Source organism: Apus apus, chromosome 1 (assembly GCF_020740795.1).
Source record: "Apus apus isolate bApuApu2 chromosome 1, bApuApu2.pri.cur, whole genome shotgun sequence".
Classification (NCBI taxonomy): domain Eukaryota; kingdom Metazoa; phylum Chordata; class Aves; order Apodiformes; family Apodidae; genus Apus; species Apus apus.
Window position 1 is genome coordinate 54,566,917 of NC_067282.1, and position 25,796 is coordinate 54,592,712.

The 25,796-nt window shown below is 37.6% G+C and overlaps 1 protein-coding gene across 2 annotated transcripts in view; it reads right to left on the reverse strand.

The window, feature by feature from the left end:
• NALCN (sodium leak channel, non-selective) overlaps positions 1 to 25,796 on the reverse strand; it is a 227,754-nt gene that overhangs the window by 76,298 nt on the left and 125,660 nt on the right. For both annotated transcript variants that reach the window (XM_051630433.1, XM_051630425.1), the window contains exons 13-15: positions 23,703 to 23,894; positions 16,041 to 16,178; positions 12,371 to 12,445 (exon numbers count right to left, since the gene is read on the reverse strand). In XM_051630433.1, coding sequence (XP_051486393.1) covers positions 12,371 to 12,445; positions 16,041 to 16,178; positions 23,703 to 23,894 — 405 coding nt within the window. The remainder of the gene's footprint in view (positions 1 to 12,370; positions 12,446 to 16,040; positions 16,179 to 23,702; positions 23,895 to 25,796) is intronic.

The following is a 25,796-nucleotide window of genomic DNA, read 5'->3' on the forward strand; positions in this document are numbered from 1 at the left end:
CTGTCAAAGTTTTACTAAAACACTGTGCCAATAAGAATGCACCACTGCTGCACGCTGATGGTCAGCACACTCCAAGTATTGCCATGGCTAAGTAACATTCCACTAGATTTTACACTTCCTCTGGTGGATAGGAAGCTCCATTTTGAAGTGTATTCATTTCAGCTGCCCACAGGAAACTCTGAACAAACAGGCTGGATTTCTACACAAAGTGATACTGAGCAAGGATGATAATCATTATGCAGTTTGTACTGCAGTTCACCTTAGCTCTATGTAACTTCTTTCTGTTTAAGTGAATGTTGAAGCTGCTGCCAACTTCACTTGCACCAGTAAGTCAGCCTTAGTGTTTTGCAGTGGCATGTATAACTGGTTTTTAGCTAGTGGCATCCTTGCTAGAAAACTGCACAGCAGACACGTGCGTATGTGTGCACACACGTGCCTGTGTCAAACAGACGCTTGAGAGACCAGTATTATACAAAGCAAGAATATACATGAGTAATTTTCAAGGTAACACTAACAAGACAATTTAATTATTATACATTGAAAACAAAACAATGGCCATCTCATTGTGAACGACCTTACAACCTTCTCCTGCCCTTCTTCATGCTTAGTCCAAATTCCCACATTGCTGTGAGCTTAGAGAGAGCTAGAAAGATCCACACACGTGTGCATAAGAACATGAATTCTTAGTAACACTTGAAGTTAAACAAGTTTCCACAAGTATTCTTCTATTTTTTTTCACTAATAATTAAATGCATTGCAGACTTTCAAGTCAGTTTTTCAAGACAGATACATTTTGAAAGAAAAGAGAATATAAATGGTGCAAAATATAAATGAATCACATTATGGCTCTCATGGAGAAAATCTTCTAGTAATCATTTGTTACAACCCTTGAACTCCTTTATAAGCTACAGCTTCAGTAAATTAACCGGAAAAGTTTGATCTCCTAAAATTGAACCAGGAAACAATTTTCTTACCATCATTTAAAACAGAAACATACTCTAAGAATTTTGAAAGCCATTCACTAAGTTTCAAATGAGAAGAAGAAAAAGTAGAAGAGGAAGAAGGACAGTCCAGAACCATAGAGCTGAAGTACAGTTCTCTACTGTGGGGGATAGCATCCTATATATCCCATGAGTATTTGGTGTCTCTTTCTTTTTAAATGGCTTTAATAATAGAATCATAGAATCATCCTGGTTGGAAGGGACCTTGAAGATCATCAAGTCCAACCATAACTTAAATACCCCTACCATAACCTAATTTACCTATTCAGTGATTAAATCATGTCACTAAGCACTATACCTGCATTTATTTAAAATACTTCCAGGGCTGGTGACTCCACCACCTCCCTGGGCAGCCTGTTCCACTGTCCAACCACTCTTTTGGTAAAAAAATTCTTTCTAATACCCAGGCTAAACCCTCCCTGGCGCAGCTTCAGGCCATTTCCTCTTGTCCTGTCATTATTCACTTGGGAGAAGAGGTCAACTCCCACCTCCCTACAACATCCTTTTAGGTAAATCTAAGCCTATGATATCTTTACAGGACGTGGTAAATGGATAAGACGTGACATTGGGAAGTCTTTTTAGACCAGCTTTATGCGGATTCATTGATATAACAATTAAAAGATTAAAAATGACAGCCAGCATTAACAGTTTTAGTTCCTAGCTCTGGCAAGTCTTAAAATCACTTGCAGCTATAGCAAGCAGCTTGTTTTCTCTAAGATCACCTTAATCTTTTCATGAATCCAGAATTAGTTGATCTACATCAGGAACTTATTTAAGACACAGAGTGAACCAAAGAAAGTATTACATTTTCCTCTTCTGTTATCCATATGGCTATCCAGACCCCAAGGCATATGGTGTATACTTCAGGAGCATTCTGAAACAACAGGTTATTGAATTCAGTTACCTTGTTCCATACAGCACTTCATTTATTCATTTATTTATTTATTTTTAATGTTGGTAAAAGTGTCAGCTGCTGAAAGCTTCACTATTGCAGATGTTCTGGTTTCAGAATAATGCAGGCTCATGCACGTTAAACATCACATCACAGATGGCTTGGGGCTGCAGGTAGCTGTATAACTATGCTTTATTGTTTACAGTTTGTGCTGAATTGTTTATGGTTTAGTTCTCACAAAAGGGAGAAAAAAAGGATCAAGGACCCTTTCAATACATTAGTTTCTTTTCCCTAGCACAGTCCACTTCAAAATGGCTTGCTTTCCAAGGAGTTATTTCCCTTCCAAAAGGAAAGTACTTTGCTTCTAATAAGTCATGCATGATATTGTATTGAGCAGTTCACTGGCTAGCTGCCATGTGAACATGTTCCGTGAGAGACCAGGGTTCTGCATGGGGGGAAAAAGTTTGTGTGCTTTGATTTAAACAGAGATGAAGAGAATTGCTTTTTAGAGCTCTCTTGCAGTGTGTAAGTTTCTCTTACAGTTTCTCAATTCCCAAATCCACATTAAAGAAATTTTTTTACTTCTGTACTGTTTCAGGCTTCCCATTTCAATTATCCTTCAAACCAGACAATCTAGACTTCCTTCTCCTACTGGAACAAGGCTTAGGTAGAACTTCTTGATCTCACTCATAGTAATGAAGTACATGGGCTTCAGTTTGGCCAATAGTCAGATTTTGACTTATGTTCTCTCTATGGCCTGTTCTGTTGGATAAATCACTTTGTTAGCCTTCACGTCTCCAAATTTCTCACTTAAATTAAAGGGGTTTAATTATGGAGATTTCTTGACCAAAACAAAGGTTAGGATCAATCATAGAATCACAGAACTATTCAGGTTGGAAAAGACCCTTGGGATCACCAAGTCCAACCATCATCCCTACTCTACAAAGTTCTCCCCTAAACCATATCCACCAACACCACATCCAAATGACCCTTAAACACATCCAGGGATGGTGATTCCACCACCCTCCTGGGCAGCCTATTCCAGTGTCTAACCACTCTTTGTGTGAATTTTTTTTTCCTAATGTCCAGTCTAAACCTTCCCTGTTGCAGCTTGAAGCCATTCCCTCTTGTTCTGTCCCTAATTACCTGTGAAAAGAGACCAGCACCAACCTCTCTACAATGACCTTTCAGGTAGTTGTAGAGACCGATGAGGTCTTTCCTCAGCCCCCTCTTTCTCAAACTAAACATTCCCAGCTCCTTCAATGCAGAAATGTTTACTCTTAGAAGTTGACAGAGAAAAGTTAGAGAAAAATAAGTAGAGCACTTTGTTCAGGTGGATATTTTCATTTGTTCTGCGAACGATATTACAAAAAGACAGCAGTGGGAGTGTCTAGGAGAAGCTATAAAAATAGCATGTATTTTTACTAGCTAGAAAACCAGTGAGCTGTTTCAGTTGTTGGAACTGCTTTACATGAAGTGATGCTGAATACCTGGAGAGCAAGAGGGTGTGGAAAACACATTTCATAACTTAGTACCTAAAAACAATTAAAACAGCATATAAAAACTGGAAAGGTATAAATATACAGATAGACTGCTTGAGCAAACGTTATAAAAGTGTACTCAAGATGTTGATAGCAAAACCTTGGCCTTTTCTTCTGTATCATCTGATTTCAACAGATAGGTAACTACAGAAAAAACCCATACTTGAACATTAGTTAAAAATTGCAAGCATTCCCAGCAATGAAAGTAGTTAACATCCTAGGCATGAGAGAGTCAAATAACACTAAGGGAATATTGTATTGCAGACCTGACTTCTGTATATAGTCCTGCAAAAGATCAATGTGCTGCTCATTTTTTTCTCTTTGCCAGTGTGACTTCCATACTGGAAAGAGTTTATGTGAAAGCTTTCTTTCTCAGCATGAATTTCAGCACTAAGTATATGCCTTGGACAGAAAACCACTGATAATAAATTATTACAAGGACATTTTAGCCTAAAAGACAGTAGTTATCATTCCCAGAGTACAAGCCAACTTCAAAAAGGAGAGACACTTTATAAGATTTCAAAGAAACCTGTGCTGCGTTTGTGAATTTATGGAGGCTCTCAATAAACAGATGGTTGTTTTGCAAATTTCCAACAATAGGACGATGGGCAAATTCCTTAAACAATGATTGAGGAGAAGTGAGTACAGGCAGTGACAAACATATTATCTAATGTAAATGAAATGTAAATGTGTCTGGATATGAAAGAAAAAGAATCAGAATCTGAGAAAATGGGAACCATAATGATGATGGCTGAGGGGAAAAAGGTGCCAAGCTTATTGGCAAGAGGAATACTGGAGAAAAAAAAAAAAAAATTAATAATAATAATAATAATAATTCCCAATATCTTGATACTGATGCAGCAACCCTGGTTATCATTGCAAAGAATATAAGATGTATAACCTCAAGATCATTGGCAGCACAGTGAAAGTCTTACTCTCTGGGGAAGCTGTTATTTATACCTTTGTTTTTTAAGACCAAACAGAACTACAAAAACTTAGTAGGATACATCAAATTGTGTGAGAGCCATATTCCCATAGATAATGGTGAACGGCTGGTTTCACACAGGCCACACTGCCTTTTCCTCTGAGCATACCTTTTGCTCCAGAAGTAAGCCAGGGTCTGTACTTCCCTCTGAGCCATCCCAGCTGGAAGTTGAGAACCCTGAAAAGACCCTATCAGATTTATACCACATACCTTAAGAAAACTGACTCAAGTGCCAGCACCAGGGACCCATTATTGTGAACTTAAGTTCACAAACAAGGAATTCTCAGCTGTGAATGAAGACAGATGAGCTGCTTTGAATGTTGACTTTTATCCTTCTTTCTTGCCATTATAATGTAAGTTCCTAACCTAAATTAGGATCCCAACCTAGGAACTTCAGTGAAAGGCCTAGCCTTACACACTGTGATTCTGGACCTCAGTAATGTAAAAGCACATGTATGAATTAAATGTCAATGAAACATGGGTTCCTAGTTCAGTCAAGTTTGGAGTTTCATGTCATTTACTTTATCCATTGAAAGTCAGGCATTTTGCCTAATTAGTTGTCTAGACTCCCTTTGGAACAGAAAAAGAGAGCACCCAACTTGGATGGGATGAATAATTCCCTGGAGGGTAACTATGACTACAGGCAAGTGAAAACTAGCTTAGACTACTTATCTTAAATTGTTATGTTGCTAACAAGGTGACAGAAATCCTGTCCTTTGACATTTTAGAAAATTCCAACCTTCATCTACAAGAAAGATAATTTTTTTCCCTCAAATATAATTGTTCCAAAACTTGAAGATAGTTGCTTCTAAACTTCTGAGTATTGGCTTAACTACAAAGCCATTAAAACTTTCTGTTATGCTGCTTACTTTGTAAGCACACAGAAATGTCATTATTAATTTTTTTAAAGTAATGTCAGAAGATAAACTCTTACTTCTTTCTTAAAAATAACATTTTTAAGTGCTTTTTTTTTATTATTGGGAGATTTCTTTTAAATGGATTAAAAATGTGAATTTAATTGCTCCAAGATAGATATGAAAAGCACAGACACTGGAAATATTTTTTAACTGCATCAAAAGAATAGCTGCATAATTGACAACTGATTGCACACAAGTTTAAGATCAAAGGTACAAACTGTGCTGCTTCTCTCCAGGTTACAGACAAACAAAACTGAATAGCATAGCAATTACAGAAAGGAAATCTTATGTTTGCTCTGAGGATATGTTTGAATTGTTTGACATGTGAATACTGTTTTATTTTAATAAAACTTCCAACTCTATGAGCAACTTAGTATCTATGACCCTCCTAAAAGCAACAATATGATATGGTGATCAGAGTCTTGTAGCACTAAAAAAAGTATTTTATTGTACTCAATATGTCTGATTTGAGTATTTTATTAAAATTAATTCTACTTTAGGGAAAAATGTAGGACTCCACACAATCTCAAATGTAGGACTTCACACAATCTCTGTAGGAACTAACTTGCTTTGTCTTGATTAACATTAATCAAAATTTCACTTACACATTTTTGAATGAAAGGGAGGCAGTATCAAATTCCCATTTAGATTATTTGTGCCAGAACTGTCTTGTATAATGTTAAGAAAACATCAGATACTCTCCCTTTAGATATTAGGAGGCCAAAAGTCTCCTTATAAATCAGGGATTTTCTAGCCCAAGTACGAAGTAGAGTAGTGAAGAAGCAAAAGTGAGGAGGAAAAAAAACCACAAAAGGTGTTAATTCCTGTTTCCCTGAGAACAAAACCAGAAAAACAGTACATTTTAAGGCCAGAGGGTTTAATAGCTAAAATGAAACTTTTTTTGGTTTTCCCCTCAAATTGTTTTCAAAGACCTCTGTACCCTGCTGCTGTAATTCTGGACATCTAGGTGGTAGTGGATCCTAGTATATACCTCCCCATGCCTCCATCAGCACCACCATAACCAAAAAAAGAAAGAACACTATGGAATTAAATCCTGTGATATTTTTGCCATTTTTTATGACAATTCCCCATTACCTTTCTTCTACTGCAATTGCTCCTTATCAGACTGATTGCCTAATGGTTTTCTTCTATGCTTTGGCTATAAAAGTCCTGTCAAGATCACTGACGTTTGTTGAATTGTCTCCTTTTCTCAAAGCTGTTTGTCAAAGCTTCTAAGCATTTCAAAACCTGACTCAGAACCACTGACAGAAAATTGAGCTGTTCAGACATTAAGCATTGTTGAAAACAAGGATCTACCTGAACAGATCCAATCAACAAAGAAGCTATCGTTATCTGCAAGCTTTTCTGTTTATAAGTTTCTTCTTTCAACATCAAGGAATTAAAAAGTGAAATCTAAAATAGAGAAAATTAACACATTAAACATCTGTTTTTTGTAAAAGCAGACAGGCAGAATGTTATCATTCTAAAGGCAGGACTTAAAATACATATATCTATATATACTGTAAGTAGATACATATACCTCTGCAGGATCTGGGGGCGGGGGAAATCCTGTATATATGTCATAGTGTGGAGCAGAATTGGAAAGAAAGAAGCATGCACATTGGACAAGTATCTTCACTGGTGAGAGTGAGAATTTCATTAAATTAGAAGAATAATGTCCCTACTGCATACTCTTGTTTACTCCTCCAAGAATTTCTGCTTCTAGGTAGTAAACTAATGAGCAGGTGGCCCTCGTTCAGCTCCGTGAACAGAACCTCAGGGAGCAGGCAGCTCTGCTCACCATGCTCTGGTTTTTTTTGCAAGGAATCTGTGCATGTATCAGGGAGTTCAAGTCTATGAGTCACACAATTTGTAACATGAAAAATTATTGATGAGATAAAGGCGGTTCAGATATAACAATGCTGACATACTAGCACTGGTAACTTGTCACCTAAACACCTGATAGTTCGAGAAAGGAAAAGAATTTCAGGATAGAGCATGGGAAATTAGAAACTTATTGGTCTGACCTCATATCTAGGCAAACTGATAGAAATGTAGCAATAATAGAATCAGTAAATCTGTGGAAAATATAATGGGAAAAGTTAGTGCAGGTGCTATAAAGGAAAGTCATGCTTCATAATCTGTTAGTGTGTTGAATTTCTAAAAATAAAATCAAAACTTTATCACAAAAAGGCAAAATAAATCAGATAAATGCTTCCAGGATTTTTTAACTTTGGGGCAACTGTTTATGGAGAGGATGGAGAGAACAGGAATAAAAGAGAAGACAGATTTTGAGTGTCTAAGGTCGGTTATCATCCATTGTGTTGGGTTTGCATGGCAGGGCTTTGGTAGCAGGGCTGGGGTTAGTGGGATGGCTCCTGTGAGTAGCTGGTAGAAACTTCCCTGGCTCCGAGTCAGACTCACCTCTGGCCGAGGCTGAGCCCATCAGCTGTAGTGGCAGAGCTTCTGTGATGAACATATTTAAGAAGGGGAAAAAGAAACTGCTGAGGAGACCTGCAGCAGAGAGAGGAGTGAGATGTGAGAGAAACTTCTATGCAGCTACCAAGGTCAATGAAGAAGGAGGGGTGGAAGTCTGCTGGAGCAGACTTTCGCCTGCAGCCTGTGCTGAGGCAGGCTGTCCCCCTGCAGCTCACAAACAACCACAGTGGAGCAGATGAGGACCTGCAGCTGTGGAGGACCCCATGCCAGGGGAAGTGGCTGCACACAATGAAGGCCATGACTCTGTGGGAAGCCTGTGCGGAAGGGCCTCACAGGAAGGCGAGCAGGATCAACCTTATATCTGGAGGTTAAGTAGCATTTTAGGGGCAGTCTGGATTGCTGCAGAGGATCAAGTTCACTAAACAGATAGATGGTGACTGTGAGTTACAGTACAATCCTTTTCACTTGACTTGAGCTATAATGGCACACATAGCCTAAAGGATGAGACATGTTACAGAGGATGGGAGACCTATTGCAAATAATGATTCTGCTTTTAAACCAGCTGAATGGTGTATTGGAAAAACAGATTCTATTTCTGTGTGTGCATGTCGTGCTAAGTAAATCACTTAAATTAATCTTTTACAAGTTTTATGTTTGCTCTAGGTACTTAAGAGGGGTACCATAAAAAAGTCAGGCAAGAGATTAATAGTTTTGTCTTGTTAGCAAAGCTGTAATAACCTGCAATAAATAATGCACAGGGATCACACACTGTACAATAAAGAGATAAAATATCACCTGGTGGCTTATTAAAGTGAGCTCTATCTACTCTGCACTAAATGAGGCCAGACTTTTGGGAAGAATTTTATGTAATGATGCAATAAAAAACTGAATCACAATGTATATCCTTAACTAAATTTGCACTGGCAAATTTAATTATTAAAGTTTACTAGGTTTTAAATACATTATTTCACAATATTACTTATAATCTCCTAGTTATTGAATATATTTTTGCTTTGATTTGTTCATATTTAAACACATTTGCTGAACCAACACAAATATCAAGTGTTTACATAATGTTTTACATTTTAGAGCACACTGCAAATATTAATGAATTATTTTTTTCCCAACAATCTGAAAGATAAGTAATATTATTTTTCTCACCAAGTTCAAGAAAGGGAATTAAGTTATAATTAAGAAGGACATATCCCAAAAGAGATTATTAGCTAGGTGTGATTTCTGGCCAAAACATATTGTCTTTCCATCCTTGAAAATAATTCAGTATTTCACCATCTGAAAATGCCCTGGGCCTCAAGCTTTACAGTCATTAAAGTCAGGGAAAAATTCAAACATGCGGATTTAAATACTTTTGAGAGCATTACAGTGTTACTGTTTTCAACCAGTCAATGGCTTTTACATTTACACTTTGAATTATTTGATTCCTCCCTTGGAACATCCTTCAGCTTTTAATTATAGACATCAAATATTTTCCTGTGCAGCAATACAGATCTATTTCTTTATAGAAATTGTCTTGATTAAAATATAACAAGTATCTCACAATTCTCCTTTTTATAGTCCATTTTTTTAACGTGGAGAATTCAAAATACCATTGAATTGCAACCTCTTTCTGCTTTCTTTTCTGAGACAAGACAACCAGTATTTCAGTGTAACAGTGCACAGTTACTACCGGCACTGCGCCTGTGATACTATCACATTTACCCCACAGGAAACCTTGCCTGTTCTAGACACATAATCAGTTTTACAGTCATTCCAGTAATTCCATATGATTCAGCTCCAACAATCGACATCTTACCTCCTTTCACCTTAGGCATTTTTAAACAATGCAACACTATGTATAGCATTAATTTGTTTGGATAAAATACCAGAAGGGAATGCATTCAATAGTACTGAGTAATAGTCTTTGAAGCGAGGGTACTGATCCAAGCAGTATTTCAAAAGCAAAAATACAAGTGAACCAGTGTCAGCCACATGGGACATCTTTGTACATCATAACAGTGTATAAAGCTGTCCCGGCTTGAGCCAGGATGAAGCCAATTTTCCTTTTTACTGATTTTTTTTTTTTTCCTTCAGTGATCTTTCTTTTAACTAGCAACCATCTGTTGTAACTAAGGCTGATAAGACATTGGAATGTTTTTGTAACTGCTGGGTCTTCAAGGTCGCACCTTCACTCTGCTGGCTCAGACACTATCGGGAGATCTGTGACCCCCCTGTAGGAGGCTGAGTTAGACAGACAGCAAAACTGGCCAGAGATATTCCATTCCATATATCTACGTAAGCTCAGAGGAAGGTCAGAGATCACAGAAGACAACTTCCTTCCTGCTTCTCCTTCCCTTCTCTTCCATCCATGGCCGGTGTCTGGGGAGGACTCCGTCCATCCAGCACCATCGACCCCCAGGCTCGAGCTCTTCTGACCCTCATCAGTCTACACTTTCTCCAGTGGCAGCACTCCTGGATTCTTCAGGACTGTTCCAGCTCAGGGGAGTGTGCTGGGAGTTGCTGGGGGTGGGGGAAGGCGAGAGGCTCTTGCACATACCTGAACATATCTGTATATAATTGTATATATTTTCTTATATAATTCATTAGTGTTTAATTAAAGCTGTGTAGTTTAGTTTTCAATCCAGCCAAGTCTCTCTCTTTTTCTCTCTCTCCTTCCCTGCCTGGGTGGGAGGGGGAGGAGATCGAAAGCGTTGTTGTTGGACCTGAGTCAAACGGTGACAAAAACATACACCATCATGCCAGTCAAGCAAACTGGTATGTCCAATGGCAAAGTGTCATCCTCTGGTTAAATACCCATTTAGATCACGGATCAATGTCAAGTGGTGTCCTCTTATAAATGTTTTTTTGTTCACTGGTTCAAGTGGGCTGCTGAAACACAAAGTCATGCTGCTACCATTTTGTAGGCAAAGTTACAGACTTTTAAATTGAGTTATGATTTGAAGATGCTGTTGTACAGAAAAGCCACAGCATTTTAAATCCTAAGGTCACTTGAGAAAGTTGATTTGTGTTACTAACTCAAGTAGACATAAACAAATTTTTCCTGTAAGGTTATCAGTATGATATGACATTGCTTACCACACATATAAGCAATTTTCATTTCTCATTTTACCTTTTGAGCCTGGTAAGAAGAAAAATTATAAACTTCATTTGGTGTACTCAGTTTGCATACTCAAGACTGTCTGGGCATCTCAAAATCACCTGTAAGATCTCCCATTTTACAAATGTGAGCTGATAAAACGAAATCCAGTATTTGTATTTCTTTGTGGCAGAAAACACCTGCCCTTTCAACTTCAAGTTTGCAGTATATACTGATACTCAACACTGCAAAAGCAAAAGCAATATTGATTTCTGTATTGAATTCTGTTAGGAAGAATTTTAAGTTACTATATAATATTTGCATTTGGCAGTGCCTTGAAATAACAGAAGTTTGGGAAGCAATATTAGTTTGACACATTCCACATATTCAGTGAGCATACATGAAACATGCAATCTTTAAATCCATAAGCGAGTAATTTGTAGAAAATTAACACAAAGAATATAAACAAAATAAATTGATAAAGACGTCACTTTAGTTTAAAAACTAAAAGACAAATAACACAGAAGGTAAAATAAAGGAGTGGCTATTTGGCACATTAGTTGCAATGTAACAGTTCAATGTAAAATAAATTTTCTGAGTGATTATTTTTCAAAGACTGAGAGAATGCAGTTCTACACTGTTTGCCTAAGAACCTGAAAGGAGAACAAAACCAGCAAATGATGGGTGAAAGAAGGCTATAACCAAATATTACAAAAGAGGTTCCCACATATTAAGCTCTCAAATTGCTATTTTGTGCATGAAACAGGCAAATGTTGATGGTTTTGCTCTTTTTTTTTTTTGCACAGATTAAAACAAACTATGTATTTACATAAAAGCTACAGGTGCCTTCATTCTGGTGGTCTGTGCACAAGGTTAGAATGGTCAACATGAACTGTCTAGTTACATTTGGCTTTTATGATTGTCATTTGAGGCTTCAAGCATGAGAAGCTGGCTTCTTGCTAATCTTGGTCCACAAATCTGGAGAACCAAGTATGCACGTTTAGTTTGCCAAGTGTCTTTAGCAGTCACCTAACGCATTCAACCTAGTCCCTTCCACGGCTTTGTTTGTGGACCCTTGTCAGGACTCTCCTCTGCAGTCGTTCTATGGTGTGCTCATACAGTACCATATAGAATCACTGAATGGTTTGCGTGGGAAGGGACCTTCAAAGAATATCTGTTTCAACTCCCCCTGCCATGGGCAAGGACATCCTTCTCTAGACTGTAAGCAAAAAGATGACCTAGCTGTGAATTTAAAATTATTTTAATTATATGACTATCTAAATTTACTTTCATTCAATATTTAAACCAGACTGTAAATGTCTTTTACAGACTCTTACCTCACATTGTGTTATGGTCAAATATCTAACAAAATACCACAAGTCTCTTAATCATCTAATGTTTTGTTCATTTTTATGAAGATATTTCACATCTGTTCCCATAAAAACACCAGTAAAGTAATGCTTTATTGAAACTACCTCCAAGCACAATAAAAACATTTTCTTACTTGTTTAAGTTTCTTCAAATCTTCATCAAGTTCCAGGTTGTCCAAAATAACAGCAACAAACAAGCTCAGTAGAATCTACAAAACAATTGTAAATTATTTGTTAAAGCTTGTCTCCTTTTTCTTAAGAAGTACTGTGAAATGACAGGAAAAAATGAGGGCCCTACTGATGTAAATGGGAGTCTTGCATTTGAAATCTGTTGAACTAATTTCACTTGCTATTACACACCTCCTACATTTTGCAAGTAGTAAATTGTTTTTTAGCTTACCATACAATTATTATATGAATTTTAAAATTTTGAATTCTAGGTTTTTATAACCAGTGCATTATGCATGTTTAACAATATACCCATCAAAATGTATTTCACAGAAAAAGAAAATGAAATTGATACGAAATAATAATGAAAAGAAACACAAAGCGAAATCCTGAAACAGCGCCTAAAACTCAGGTGCTTCTCAATTAAGGTGTGAATTTTTAGCACAGAGGCTAACACCGATTTACTTTATGGACTTGCTTAATGCTCAGAGTGCCTCTGTGCCAAATAGCTAACTCCATTTTGAATGAAAAGTGAGCTGCCTCATTATTTGCATGCATCGTGAGCCACAGTATAGGAAACTCGTGTACTTTCATTTACTAGACATTAAATATTGTGTAGATATGCCTCTAGAAGGAAGAATCCTGGGGGGGGAGAATTTTATATCAGTTTATGATGTTTTTCTTGTGTAGAGGTACCAAGCAGAGGCTAAAGAAACTGCAAATGTGACTGACACAGCTGAGGAGAAAGGCCTAGGAAAGCAAGGAAGCAGGAGAGAGTGATCTTGGACTGCTGAGTGACAGCCAGAGCAGACATCTGCCCACCAATGTTGTAAATGAAGCATAACTTTACCTGTCATTCAATCACACTTGAAAAATATTCCCCATCTATACAGAAAATGAAATTTACACAGCTCAGTACACCAGACAAGGACTTTTGGAACTCATCTGTTCCAACACAGATGTTTGCACCTGATCTGGCTGTCTGGACCTTGTTCCAGAGCAGGATGCCCTTTCCCTCCATGAACTATAAAGGCACAGAAGATGCCAGAAGGACTCTTACCTATAAATTTATAAAATGTCAGTGTTCAGAAAAATAAATGGTCTTTTAATAGGAATCTGACTTCAGCAATACATAGAATTCCCTGCAGCTGTTAAAAAAGGCACATAACTCCAAAAAATCCCTACACAGTTTTCAACGATCTGACTACTACAAGCACTGAAAGTTAAGATGGCTTCTGAATGGCAAAGCAAGACATAATTCTAATAAAATACATAATCCCTGACACAAACTACTTTGATCCCTAATTGCTGAGGAGCAGTTTTGCTATCATTCTGCCAGGATTTTACACTATGCAGTTTTTTTCCTTCAGATACTTTATACAGTCTATGATAGTCCAGTACTTGCAGCTCAGAGGAGGAACTTCCTTCGTTAAGGAAGTGGAGTTCCACAATAAAAAGAAGTATAGTACTCAGTAAGTGTATCACCACTTACAGCCTTGCCGTTTTATGCACAGGTATGTGTCAAGTATCCAGACTTCCATTAAGTCCCTTTTTCTTTTTTTTTCTAGAAGAACCAAAGACAATGTACCACAAAAGAAAAGTTTAACGGAAACTTGTTTAACTTCCTCCACTGCCATCTCAAGTAATAATGATCCTCACTTCCAACAGAGGTTTTGTTTTTTGAGCTTCAACTTTTCGTTGCCGTCTAATGTGAAACCTATTCATTTCTTTCCAAAGCTCTACAGTCTGCTTTGCCAAATGCCTGCAATTATCACTTCTCAATTCTAATCCTCCCCCTCCTCTGGCTGATGAAAGTAATTTCTTTATTTGACTTCACTCCTGTTATTCACTGATGGCTGTTTATTCTTAGAACTCTTCTTTTTGCAGCCCAACTGGTTCTGTGCTCCTTTATCAATTCAATGTTACAGTCTTTCTTTAATCTTCTTCTGTCTCCAGACAACTCTGCCCAACACAGCTTATCTTTTCCAAGGTCTGAGTAAGATCTTAAAACCAAAACTAATAACTCTGTAAGGCCAGGTAATTCTATAAAGTTGTCTTAGCAGAGTTTCTCCATCCATGTAAAATTTGCCTAGGTGAGTGAGAAGAAAAGTTATGAAGCAAAGGAAGGACCATGTACTTAAATGCAAATTCCCTCTAAAAGGACTGAGGATGGTGTACAGAAAGTGACTCTGCTTCTAGCAAGAGAAGTGCTTTGAGTAAACAAACAGAGAAGTCCCACATGACTCTTTCAAAACATGAAACATAAAGGAGAATACTAAAATTGCTCTTACATCTAAGTTACTTCTCAAGTATGGTGTTAATTTTTAGCACAGAGGTGACCTGACACTAATTCACTTTATGGACTTGTTAATACTCATCTAAGAGATAAAAATGGATTCCAGTTCAGACAATGTTCTTGGCAAAGAATCAGAAAAATAGCAGTAAGTTTCTCTAACCAGTAACTGCTGTCAAATACATGGCCAAAACTCACTTTCCTTTTGCTTTCTATCCCCACTTCCCAAGGAGTTTTAAAGATCACTTCAGCATAAAAAGTTGTTTTTCAGACCCCAAGGACTCCTCTGAACCTTGTGAGCCAATTAAATGTCTTATATATCTGCTGATACATATGTCTGTTTGGCTTATACTTTAATATAGTTAAGCTGCTCTAAGAGCATCAAATGTACTTTACTGTCCCTTATAAAGTAGTAAAGACTTCAATCCATGTGAAGGAACCTGCTGCACCCACAATTACAGTCCATTATTCCATCTTTAGAAGTTAAACAGGACATACTCTAAAGTAACTGAAGTAGATGAAAGCTGATGGAGACTATAAATACAGTAAGTACCTTACATAAGTAGATAACTGAGCAAAGAAAGGAAATGAAATGAAGAAAGTGAAAATATAAGTAAGTGCATTAAATACTGCAGTGAACACAAAATACGTAATGAGCAAACCCTGATCATGGTATTTTCTCTGTGCTGGTACACAAGACACAGTACAAAGTACTTATTGATATAGGATATTGAAAAACTGTCCTCTTTATTCTTTTCTCTATACAAAAAACGTAAAATGGCTACAGAAAAAAAAATTTTTTTAGATATAATCCCCACTGCCATACACATGCAGAAACTGCTTTATTAGTTCTCATCCTTTTTTTCACTTGGTATACTATGTCATATATTTTCCATACATTCATTTTGCACCAGGCAACAAGAAAGTAGTGATTTCTAGTTAAAGTTTATATCCTGACATTTTACACTTCTCAATTTAATTACTTCTGGAAAGAGAACGCAATGGAAGCTAAGGAGACCGTTTCTACATAATAAGTAAAAGCACTTGCTTAACTCCACAATCATAAGAACTGTGAAGATACAAGACAGTTAACAATTATATTGTTAGTCTGGCAGTGTGACTTGGATCTAATGAAGAACAACACCTCACACCAGAAAAAAGGCTCCACCTTATGCCACATGGCTGAAGGGCAAATTCTACCACATCAAAGAACTAATCCTAAATCCCTCTGTGCTGAAAATAAGCATCACAATTACTTTTAACCAGCAGAGAAAAATAAGTAATACAAGAGCTATGAGAACAGTTCAAAACAAAGCACAGCATATTTGCAAGTGAAGACTTACCAGAGTAGCAAAAAGATGATATAGTATAAAATAAATAGCAACTACTGGTGCCCACATATGTCCCACAGCATTCAGAGTCTGATCCATGACATCCACCCATCCTTCCTGTGTGAGAATCTGAAACATCGACATGAATGCCTGCAAGAAAAAGAAGTACAAACATAAACAATTCACAAATTATATTAATGTGGTTTTATTGACACATTCCTCAAGTTGATTTAATGCAGCAGAATACCTGTTTTGTGTTTTTTTTTAAATACTAATATTTCAGTTTTTGAAAGTCATGTGAAATGCTCTTCCAGAGTTAAAGAAGAAATAAATAGCTTAACCTTTGGCTGAACTGTAACCTGCAATTTGCAAGCATAGTCCTAGCTCTGTTAGATGATATGAAAAGCTCTTCTGCTTCCTCCACGGCTGAAAAAATAGGAGAAATATCCTGAGCATCAGAGATAATTCTTTTGAATGTTATACCTTATTGTAATTTTTTCATTATGCTTATTCTTCTGTGTTACCTCTCTATAAATATACCTATAACAAAGTGTTGTAATAAAATGTGACCATAAATTTATGTTATATTAATAGCAAAAGCATCCTAGGCATTCCACAGATGACACTAACCAATACAAGGAAAGGTCTGAGTACTTCCATTCGTTTCAGTCAGATTCTTTCCCTATACATTTTTTAAATACCAATCTTTGTGGAACTGTTCCTGTAACATTTTCAAATCCCTTCACGTTAGCAGTCCATGTAAAAAATAGAGGGAATAAAGGAAATTATTCAACCAATTGTCTTTGGTGATAGGAATATATTAATCCAGATAAGCCTAGAACTCAGATTCCTTAAACCTTTGAAACCCCACAGACCAGAATCTAACTCAACAGGAACTGGCAAGTAACAGAAACAATGTTGACATGTTGACAGGAACAAGGTGACATGTATATTATATACAAAGACACTGAGGACTCTGCTCTGCCTCAGCCACAGAAATCTGACTATGGCTTCAAAGTGAAGTGTGGATCTGCCCCTCTGCTCTGCTCTGGTAGGGCCAAACCTGGAATACTGTGTATAGCTCTGGGGCCCTCAGCAGAGGAAAGACATGGAGCTGTTGGAGAGGGTCCAGAGAAGGGCCACCAAGATGACCAAAGGGCTGGAGCACCTCTGCTACAAAGACAGGCTGAGGGAGTTGGGACTGTTCAGTCTGGAGAAGAGAAGGCTCCAGGGAGACCTTATAGCAGCCTTCCAGTGCCTGAAGGGGCTACAAGAAAGCTGGGGAAGGGGCTTTTCAACAGACAGTGCAGTGACAGGACAAGGGGTAATGGTTTTAAACTGAAATAGGGGAAATTTAGGTCAGATATCAGGAAGAAATTATTCACCATGAAGGTAGAAAGGCACTGGAACAGGTTGTGGAAGCCCCATCCCTGGAGGTGTTCAAGGCCAGATTGGATGAGGCTTTGTACAACCTGGTCTAGGGTGAGGTGTCCCTGCTTATGGCAAGGGGGTTGGAACCTGATGATCTTTAAGGTCCCTTCCAACCTTAAGCATTATATGAGTCCATGATTCTTAAACTTCTCAGTGAGGAAAAGTTGCACTAGCTCCTTTTGCTTTTGCCCAACATCAAAAGTACTCTCTTTCCAAATAGCAAGGATCAAAGCTGGTATCTTACTAAGCTTAATACATAACAAAAAAGAGTTAGAAATGCAGCTTCCAGACAGTAGGATTGCACAAATTCCAAATGTTGACACAGTGATAAAGACATTTTACCTGTATGCTCAGTGTGCCTGACACCCCCAGCAATAGCAGATTAACACAATGATGTTCTTGGCACAAAGAGAACAGGATTTTTCTTGTCACACTCATGACAAAACAGTACCTGGAGAACCCTTCACATCAATTTACCCTAAACCCAAATGCATGCTGGAAAAGCTGAAGATATATAGATAGCTGTAGATATATAATCTTAGGTGCTTTAAAAACAACGAAATGCATTCCAAGGCATTTTTAAAGCTGCTGGCAAAAATAACTGAGGGGAGAGACTTCAAGTTTCTACTACTAGTATTAACTACAGGCAAGTACTTTGCTTAGGCTCCTTATCATATAGTATCTTGTACTCAGTTTGCAGAGTTTTCAAAACAAAACAATGTACTCTTCTGACCAGTTTCTCCCAATACAAACAGGAATCATGTTGCCTCTAGATCACGTTCAGAGGAAGAACTGTACATTTTTACTCTGCTAGGGGGTCCCAAACATTTAGCTGCTAAGGGCTGTGTAAAAAATTAGCCTGTGAGCTCTCCGAAAAACCCCAGATCAGAATCCAGCTCACTTTTTTATTGCTACTATCTTCTGTGGCACTCTGAAGCAGACAGAAGCATACACACACTGTTAGGCTAAGACCAGAGAGTTTCAGAGCTATTTTTACAGATGCTTTTCAGAACTAAATCACACCAATCAAATTTTCAGAGATGATTAAGTACACAAGCCCAAATCATTCACAAGAAGTGAAGCTAAGGTGTACAAAGAACAGACCAAGGCATCCAAGTGAGCAATCACACACATTGGTATATGAAGTTAAATTTAAAGACTTTGATTTCTACATCAGCAACAACTTGACCAAACGTAATGTCCCAGCCTTTCATCTGAACAAACAGATCCCACAGAGAACAAAGGCTAGCATAAACTAGAAGCAGAAGACAAAACTGCATTTAACTATTTTTCTGTAAATCACAGAATCACAGAATTTTTTGAGTTGGAAGGGACCTTAAAGATCATTGAGTTCCAACTCCCCTGCATGGGCAGGGACACCTCCCACTACAACAGGCTGCTCAGAGCCCTATCCAATCTGCCCTTGAACACCTCCAGGGATGGAGCGAGCCCCCACAACATCTCTGGGGCTTAATTAAGATTTTAGTTGACATAAATCCTTTATGTCAGCTAAAATCTTTGCTATGTCATGTGCTAAGAGAGCCCAAACATGGGGCCTGGAATTTGACCTCCACTTGCATGTTCTTGCCAGTAACCTTGCCCTTAACCTCCCCCAGATCTGGCCCCTTTGAATCTGTGCCCCCTCATAATCACACATGCAGACTCCTTACACTGCACAAATCTACAGGCTCTCATTAGTTATTCCTTTCTGTTAGGAAATTTTTTTTCACAGAAAACAGTGGTCAGACACTGGAATAGGCTGCCCAGGAAGGTGGTTGAGTCACCATCCCTGGATGTGTTTAAGGGTCATTTGGATGTGGTGTTGGTGGATATGGTTTAGGGAAGAACTTTGTAGAGTAGGGATGATGATTGGGCTTGGTGATCCCAAGGGTCTTTTCCAACCTGAATGGTTCTATGATTTTACGATTCCTTACAAAAAAATCATTATAAGGGTTCTGCAAATATACCTTAACAAAACACCAACAAGTGTTATCTAGCTCTGTAAAATACCTCAAGTCTCTCCCTATGCAAAATCTGCATAGAAGAAAACAATTGAGATTTTAGTTCTAGAGAGGCCTTCTGCAGCTAGAGGAGCATGCATGAAACAAGCAAGAAATCCAGCTGCCAATGATGCTTGAGGATGGAGAAGACAACCACCCCGTCAGTGTCCACCACTGCTTCCAGCTTCCCTTTGTGAGAGGGAGGTGAAGCTAAACCAGGCCGCTGCTGTTTCCCTGCACTTCAAGCATCTCTGGAGCCAGTGGTGGTTGTACCAGACTGGTGTGACACTCCTTGCTGAAATACAAGGTAGGCATCACATGAAGTAATGCATGTCACTACTGGCTTTAAATCACCTGAAGGACTGGATAATTGAACCAGTACAGTACCCTTTATTTTGACTCACACTAAATTACCAAAGCTTATTGGTTTTTAAAAATAAATATTTTAATGAATTCTTCAAGGTATAAAGACATGTCCAATACTATGTCATGGACCCTTAATCACTATCAGTAGATTAATTTGGAAAATACATTCTTTTAACACCATAAAATTCTAATCTTCCATCTAAAACAGATGTCCACAAAGCATATAGTTACATAAAATGGCCTTTCTATATAATTAAAACATTTTATTACAACATTAAAGTTCAGTATTTGACAAAACATTAGTTTTAAGAAAATACTGCACTGCACAATGAGTAAATGCTTTGCATCCAGCATTCTCCTCTGAAGCAAGTTATTTTTAGTTGAAAGGTATACCTCCCACTGTTTATTTTAAAATTAATTTGAAATGCAACTAGCTGACAGAATCAACATCTGTGAAGATGAGACTTAGGGATTTATGCAAATGGTGATTTTCTGAATTAATTAATGTTATAGAAAAGACTGTCAATTTCTTTGAGTATTTATGCCCTATTACTTAATTAGCTGTTTTGATGATCGAAGTCAAGCTACCTTTTTGATTATAGTGGAAGACTGGCAAAGGTTCAATGGAATATAGAAGCCAAAGTGCAAGTTCTGATATCTTGTCCAACTATTACAGGGGTCGTTCCACACAAATTACTACTTACAGTTAGAACGTACTTGTAACTGCTGCTTGTCCATAAAATAACATGGGCAAAATCCCAATGGTTCTATTCATAGAAGTAGTCCTAAACTCACTGGCATTACTTCTGCAAATTAAGCTAACAGGATTAAGGCCAGTGCTGTGAAATGCTTGCAGTCTGTTCCACCTGTGTGAACTTACCTTTTCCCTCTAACATTTTCATGCATGTTCAGTAACAGCGAGAGAAGAGTAGCTGTCATGTAAAAATGTGGCAGTGGTACTGACACTGTAACTGCATCAGAGAATTAAGACTACATTGTTCAACTTTTAAAAAGGATGATGCTTAAGTTGAACTAGCATTTCAAAACTCCAGCTTTCTCCAGTCTCAAGGCTAGGGAGTGATGCCCTGGTTTTGCCAAAGACGGTGATTTCTGCTGCTGAGATCAGTTGTGCCTGGCTTTCATCTCATGTTGACCCATTTAAAAGAAGAGCAGTATTCCCAGCTTTGTAACTTGAGATCCAAGTAGTAAACACAAATCCCAAGAGAAACTGGGTCATGGAAGTCAGAGACACTAACATGTTTTGTTTTCCACACAGTGAATTTTAAAATTTCTTAGCAGCCATTTTACACCAATGCCTTTAAATACACACTCCCCCCCTCCTCCTTCTTCAGTGGGCCCAGTTGCCCCTTATCCTTCTCATGGCTCAGTATGTGCAGCCCAAGAAGAGGTGCAAAAATAGAGATGGCAGATCAGTTAAAAACAGTACAGTAAACATCTATTTCTTTTTATTATTTTTTTTTTTACTTTGTATTAGAGAGAAAGCCAGTCCATTTGGGAAGTTGCAATGGCCAAAAGAAGGGTGAAATTTGTAGCCATGGCAACACTGAGCTTCTGCCTATTGACTGTTGTCAGGAAAAGATGTGAAAACATGCAATTTAGAGGCATTAGCGAAAGGAGGAGATCTACTTGTTCCAAAACCCATACTGTGCCTTCTTATAAAACACTTATGGTTTCAAAATGATTTTAGGCTTTGTCTCTTTCAGTGTAGAAGGCACTTCAATGTACAAACCGAAAATATAGCTTCTAGTGCCACCATTTTCATGAGATTTTAGTGTGCTTATCCTCTATATCTGTAACTCAAAAAATTCACAGCAACAGTCCTGGCCATTTTAGTTTTGCTTTTCTTTGAGGGTAAGCTCCTGAAAATTTATTGTAGCATATTCTGCTGTTGCAGATCTCATATAATCTCCTGCATAATGTAGTAATGCAAGTATCTCTCCAGTCATATTTTGAAAATAATACATTCCAGACAAACCCAAAATTGCATATTTTATATTTTTCTTATTGTAAACTGATTCAGCTGTCTTTATTCAGAGCAGATAACATGAGTGGAAATTCTCCAGCCTTTGCCTCGAAGACAGTCTTTAGAGGGACACTGCCAATCACAATTTTTGAGTACAAAATTTTCACTGACTCTATTGCTCTACTAAGAGCTGTTTTATCAGTAAGCCTCAGAAAGAAATAACACACCCTGAATCATACTTCTGGACCATTTATGACTGGGTGAATATGTATACAAAGAAAAAAACCTCCAAAAATAAGGAGAGATTCTTACTTCAGGCTATCACATAAAAATTATTAAAATTATTTCAATTCGGTATTGCTGGAACATTTCCTTTTCATTAGTAACAGGTCTTCTGTTTTCTGTAAACTTAAATCAGAAAATAGAAAACAAGCTTTGGTATTTTCTGTTTGTAATAACTTTATAATTTACAGGAGAAAATATTTTCTCACTTTTCAAACATGTATTTAGTAATTTATATATCTGTTAAAATTCAGTACAATAGGAGCTTTTATTGTGACCTAAATGGCTTTAGATCAAAATACCCAAAGTAATTTAAAACCTTACTAACATCTTGATATATCTTGACGATGTTTTACTGCAAGTGGATCTTTTTCAGGTACTTATCCTAATCTATCTAGTCAAAATGTGCAGGTGGTTGTGAATCTGTCTTATTTTAACTATACTACAATAATTCTTTCAGGTCTGTCATTGCCATTTTGCATGAATAATAAAAATCTTTCTGAAACCAAATTCCACAATGATTTCAAATTTGCAGTTGGAAGGTTTTTTTCAGAAGTTATACATGGGAATTGGGCATTCAATAAGGTGGTACTATTACTCAACTTAAGAGACATAGGTCTGACTTAATTAGAAAAGCTTAACTATATTATTTTTGCTTTCTTCATCAATTAAGCAATGAATTATAATGAATTCCTAATGATCGTAATGGCTGCTTTTCTAAGCATGTTTTCTGAAACAGAAAGCATGGTGTTACATTATTCTCTGTGGGTAGGTATTTTGTGTCTTAAATTTGATGGCCAGCTTCCCTTACATCAAGTCCATGTTGATAATGATGAATTGTTGCCTAGCCATTTTGTTTGCTAAATGCATGACCCTTGAGGCTGCCTTATTCATTGTTATTTAATTGGATAACCAAACTGGAATGACAGAAACAAATAAATTGTCACTGGAACCAATCCATGTATACTCAGTCTAATCCGTTATCAAAGAAATGGCAGTATTTTCATTCAGAGCAGTGTGCTTCAATAAATACATTAGCTCCAATTTCCACTGATTTTCAATGTTCTGTTCCAAATTAACACAATGTCCATAAACATCCACTATTTATACCCAAAAGGCAAACACTTGCTTTGTCAGTGCAGGCAAGTTTTATAATCCTGTGTAAAACAAGAATTCCTGCACAAATCCAGAGCATCCACTTTCATAACACAAAGGTATAAATCATTTGAAGACCTGCTTTATATAGATTTTGTGGCTAACATTCACGACAGTGCACATGGATCCTCTTTCTGCAGCATGCTAGACTACCACTGAGCTACATGTTTTGTTGTGTCATCATCAGGGTACATACATAAAATTTCTCTATATTCCCCCAACAGCAGAAATAGAACACCTAACCCAAAGAAAGATAAACTTTACTACTGCAGGACTGCAGGAAGACTGCTACAACTAGAAAAAAACACAATTCCTTAATCTATGCATATGGAGATAAACTGCTCCATGGTTCTTAAAAAGAAAGAAAGACTGTTAATATAAAAACAAATACGATATATCAATCAATGATAAGAAAACGATAAGAAGGAAGAAGTAATTGATGTTTTTTATACTTGCCCGGGGAAAGGTTGTAAATCTATCCAGTTCTTCCACAAAGCAAAACATCTGTAAACTGATTGCTGACATTACAATTAAAAGGCTGGCAGTAAACACCACCAAACTGCCAAGCTTTTTTCCTGGTCCAAATATCTTATACACAAAATCCTCCAAAGCAGGAGAAATCTTTATAAGTCGAACTACTCTAAGAACCTGCAAAGAAAGAGAAAATACAGTTGTCACAATTATTTATTACATAAATCAACAAATTTTTACAGGATTGGAGACTTCAAGGGACTTACAGCCTTGTAGACCAGTAAATACCATGTTGCTACTGCTTGTAACAGACTGCAAGTTGTGTGTTAGGTTAGGGATACAAGCCCTGGAACCTGTCAGGTTTTGTCTATACTTTTCTTGGCCTGCCTGGAGCTTTGTTTTAGCTATTAACAGAAACCACCTAATGACCAGGTAAATGCTAATTAGTCTTTTTCTTAGCTTTTAATAACTGTGTGTTGTAATGCTTATACACTTTTTTACTTTTTTTTTTTTTTCCCCTAACATATAGTACAATAAGCAGCAATTTTGCAGAGAATGAGCTATCTATGACTCTTTCCTCAAATGCAGCATGAAGGCATACAGGCATAGGATGACAGCAGAGGTCTTGACAGTACAGGCCCAGGAAAGTACTGAAGGCTATACAAGGCTATAAACAACTGCACAATCACCAACAGTCAACACAGAAAGGCAAATGGGTAAGTTCGTGTTTCAGGGTAACAAAGGCAACAAAGACATGCAAAACTCGTCACAGATAGAACTGTGGATGTAATGTGGAATTACAGGCCAATGAAGGTTTATAGTGTCATACCAAACATATGAATGGCGTGAGGCAGAGATCAAAATATATCAAAATATATCAGTCTAGATTTAGCAACTGAGAATCTACTGCAGTGCTAGGTGAATTGCTCCCATTTTACTACCACCACTGTTAAAAATTCATCCTTATTCTAAACAGAGGTCCTGAGCAGTCTTTAAAGAAAAGAGCAGGCTCACCTAGCAGGCTAGGTGAAATGCCTTTGAAAGGCCACTTCCAACCAAGACTTTTCTATGACTCTGTGTTGTCTGTTACACCACATTATATATTCACATAAAGAACTGCAAACTCTTCTTTCACAAGTCCTCTTTCCATTTCAGTGATCAAAGACAAAATTGCTTGTATAGTGCACTGTATAACCTAGGAAGACTGGTAATAAACGTATTTTGCTTTTTTATACTCTGTCATAGAATGGTTTGGGTTGGAAGGGATCTTAAAGATCATCTAGTTCCAACCTCCATGCATGGGCAGAGACACCACACACTAGACCAGGTTGCTCAAAGCCCCATCCACCCTGGTCTTGAACACTTCCAGTGATGGGGCTTTTCACAACTTCCCTGGGCAACCTTTGCCAGTGGCTCACCACCCTCACACTAAAGAATTTCTTCCTAATGTCTAAACTAAACCTACCCTCTTCCACTTTAAAGCCATTACCCCAAGGGAAATTTTGGGTGGTATTTCTCAATATCAGAGGAACCAGCACTGTGTGTCACTGACATATTGGACACCTCTCAGTATTAGTAGTGCTGACAGAACTGTGATTGTGTGTGGAACTCCTGACCCATTCACTGCTGACTCTACCTTGCAAAAGCTGCTGACAGCTGTGAACCTCTTATTTCTTATTTCATTCATGGTGGCAGTAAAGTAAAATCAGTACCAACAAGAGGCAGTGGCAGCCACAACAGTTGATAGAGACAACAGAAGCATATGAGGCAACTGAGATTCTGCAGTTCTTAAAAAAAAAAAAGTCTCCAGCCCAAGGTATTGCCTCTATTTCCATATGAGTAATATTGAAACTGAAAGGTAGGAATTACAGTGCAATTAAAGGCTGACCTTATGTACAAGTCGAATACAATTAGTGTGCTGCTTTTGGAAAGTAAGTTTGAAAGAAGGATATGGCAGCTGTTTATAGAAAGACATCACTGTCCCTTGCAGCTTGCTAATAATGTACACCTTTGCATTTTGCATGAAACTTGTATTGCTACCTATCATCTCTCAAATATGCAGAATAAGCTAGTCATCTG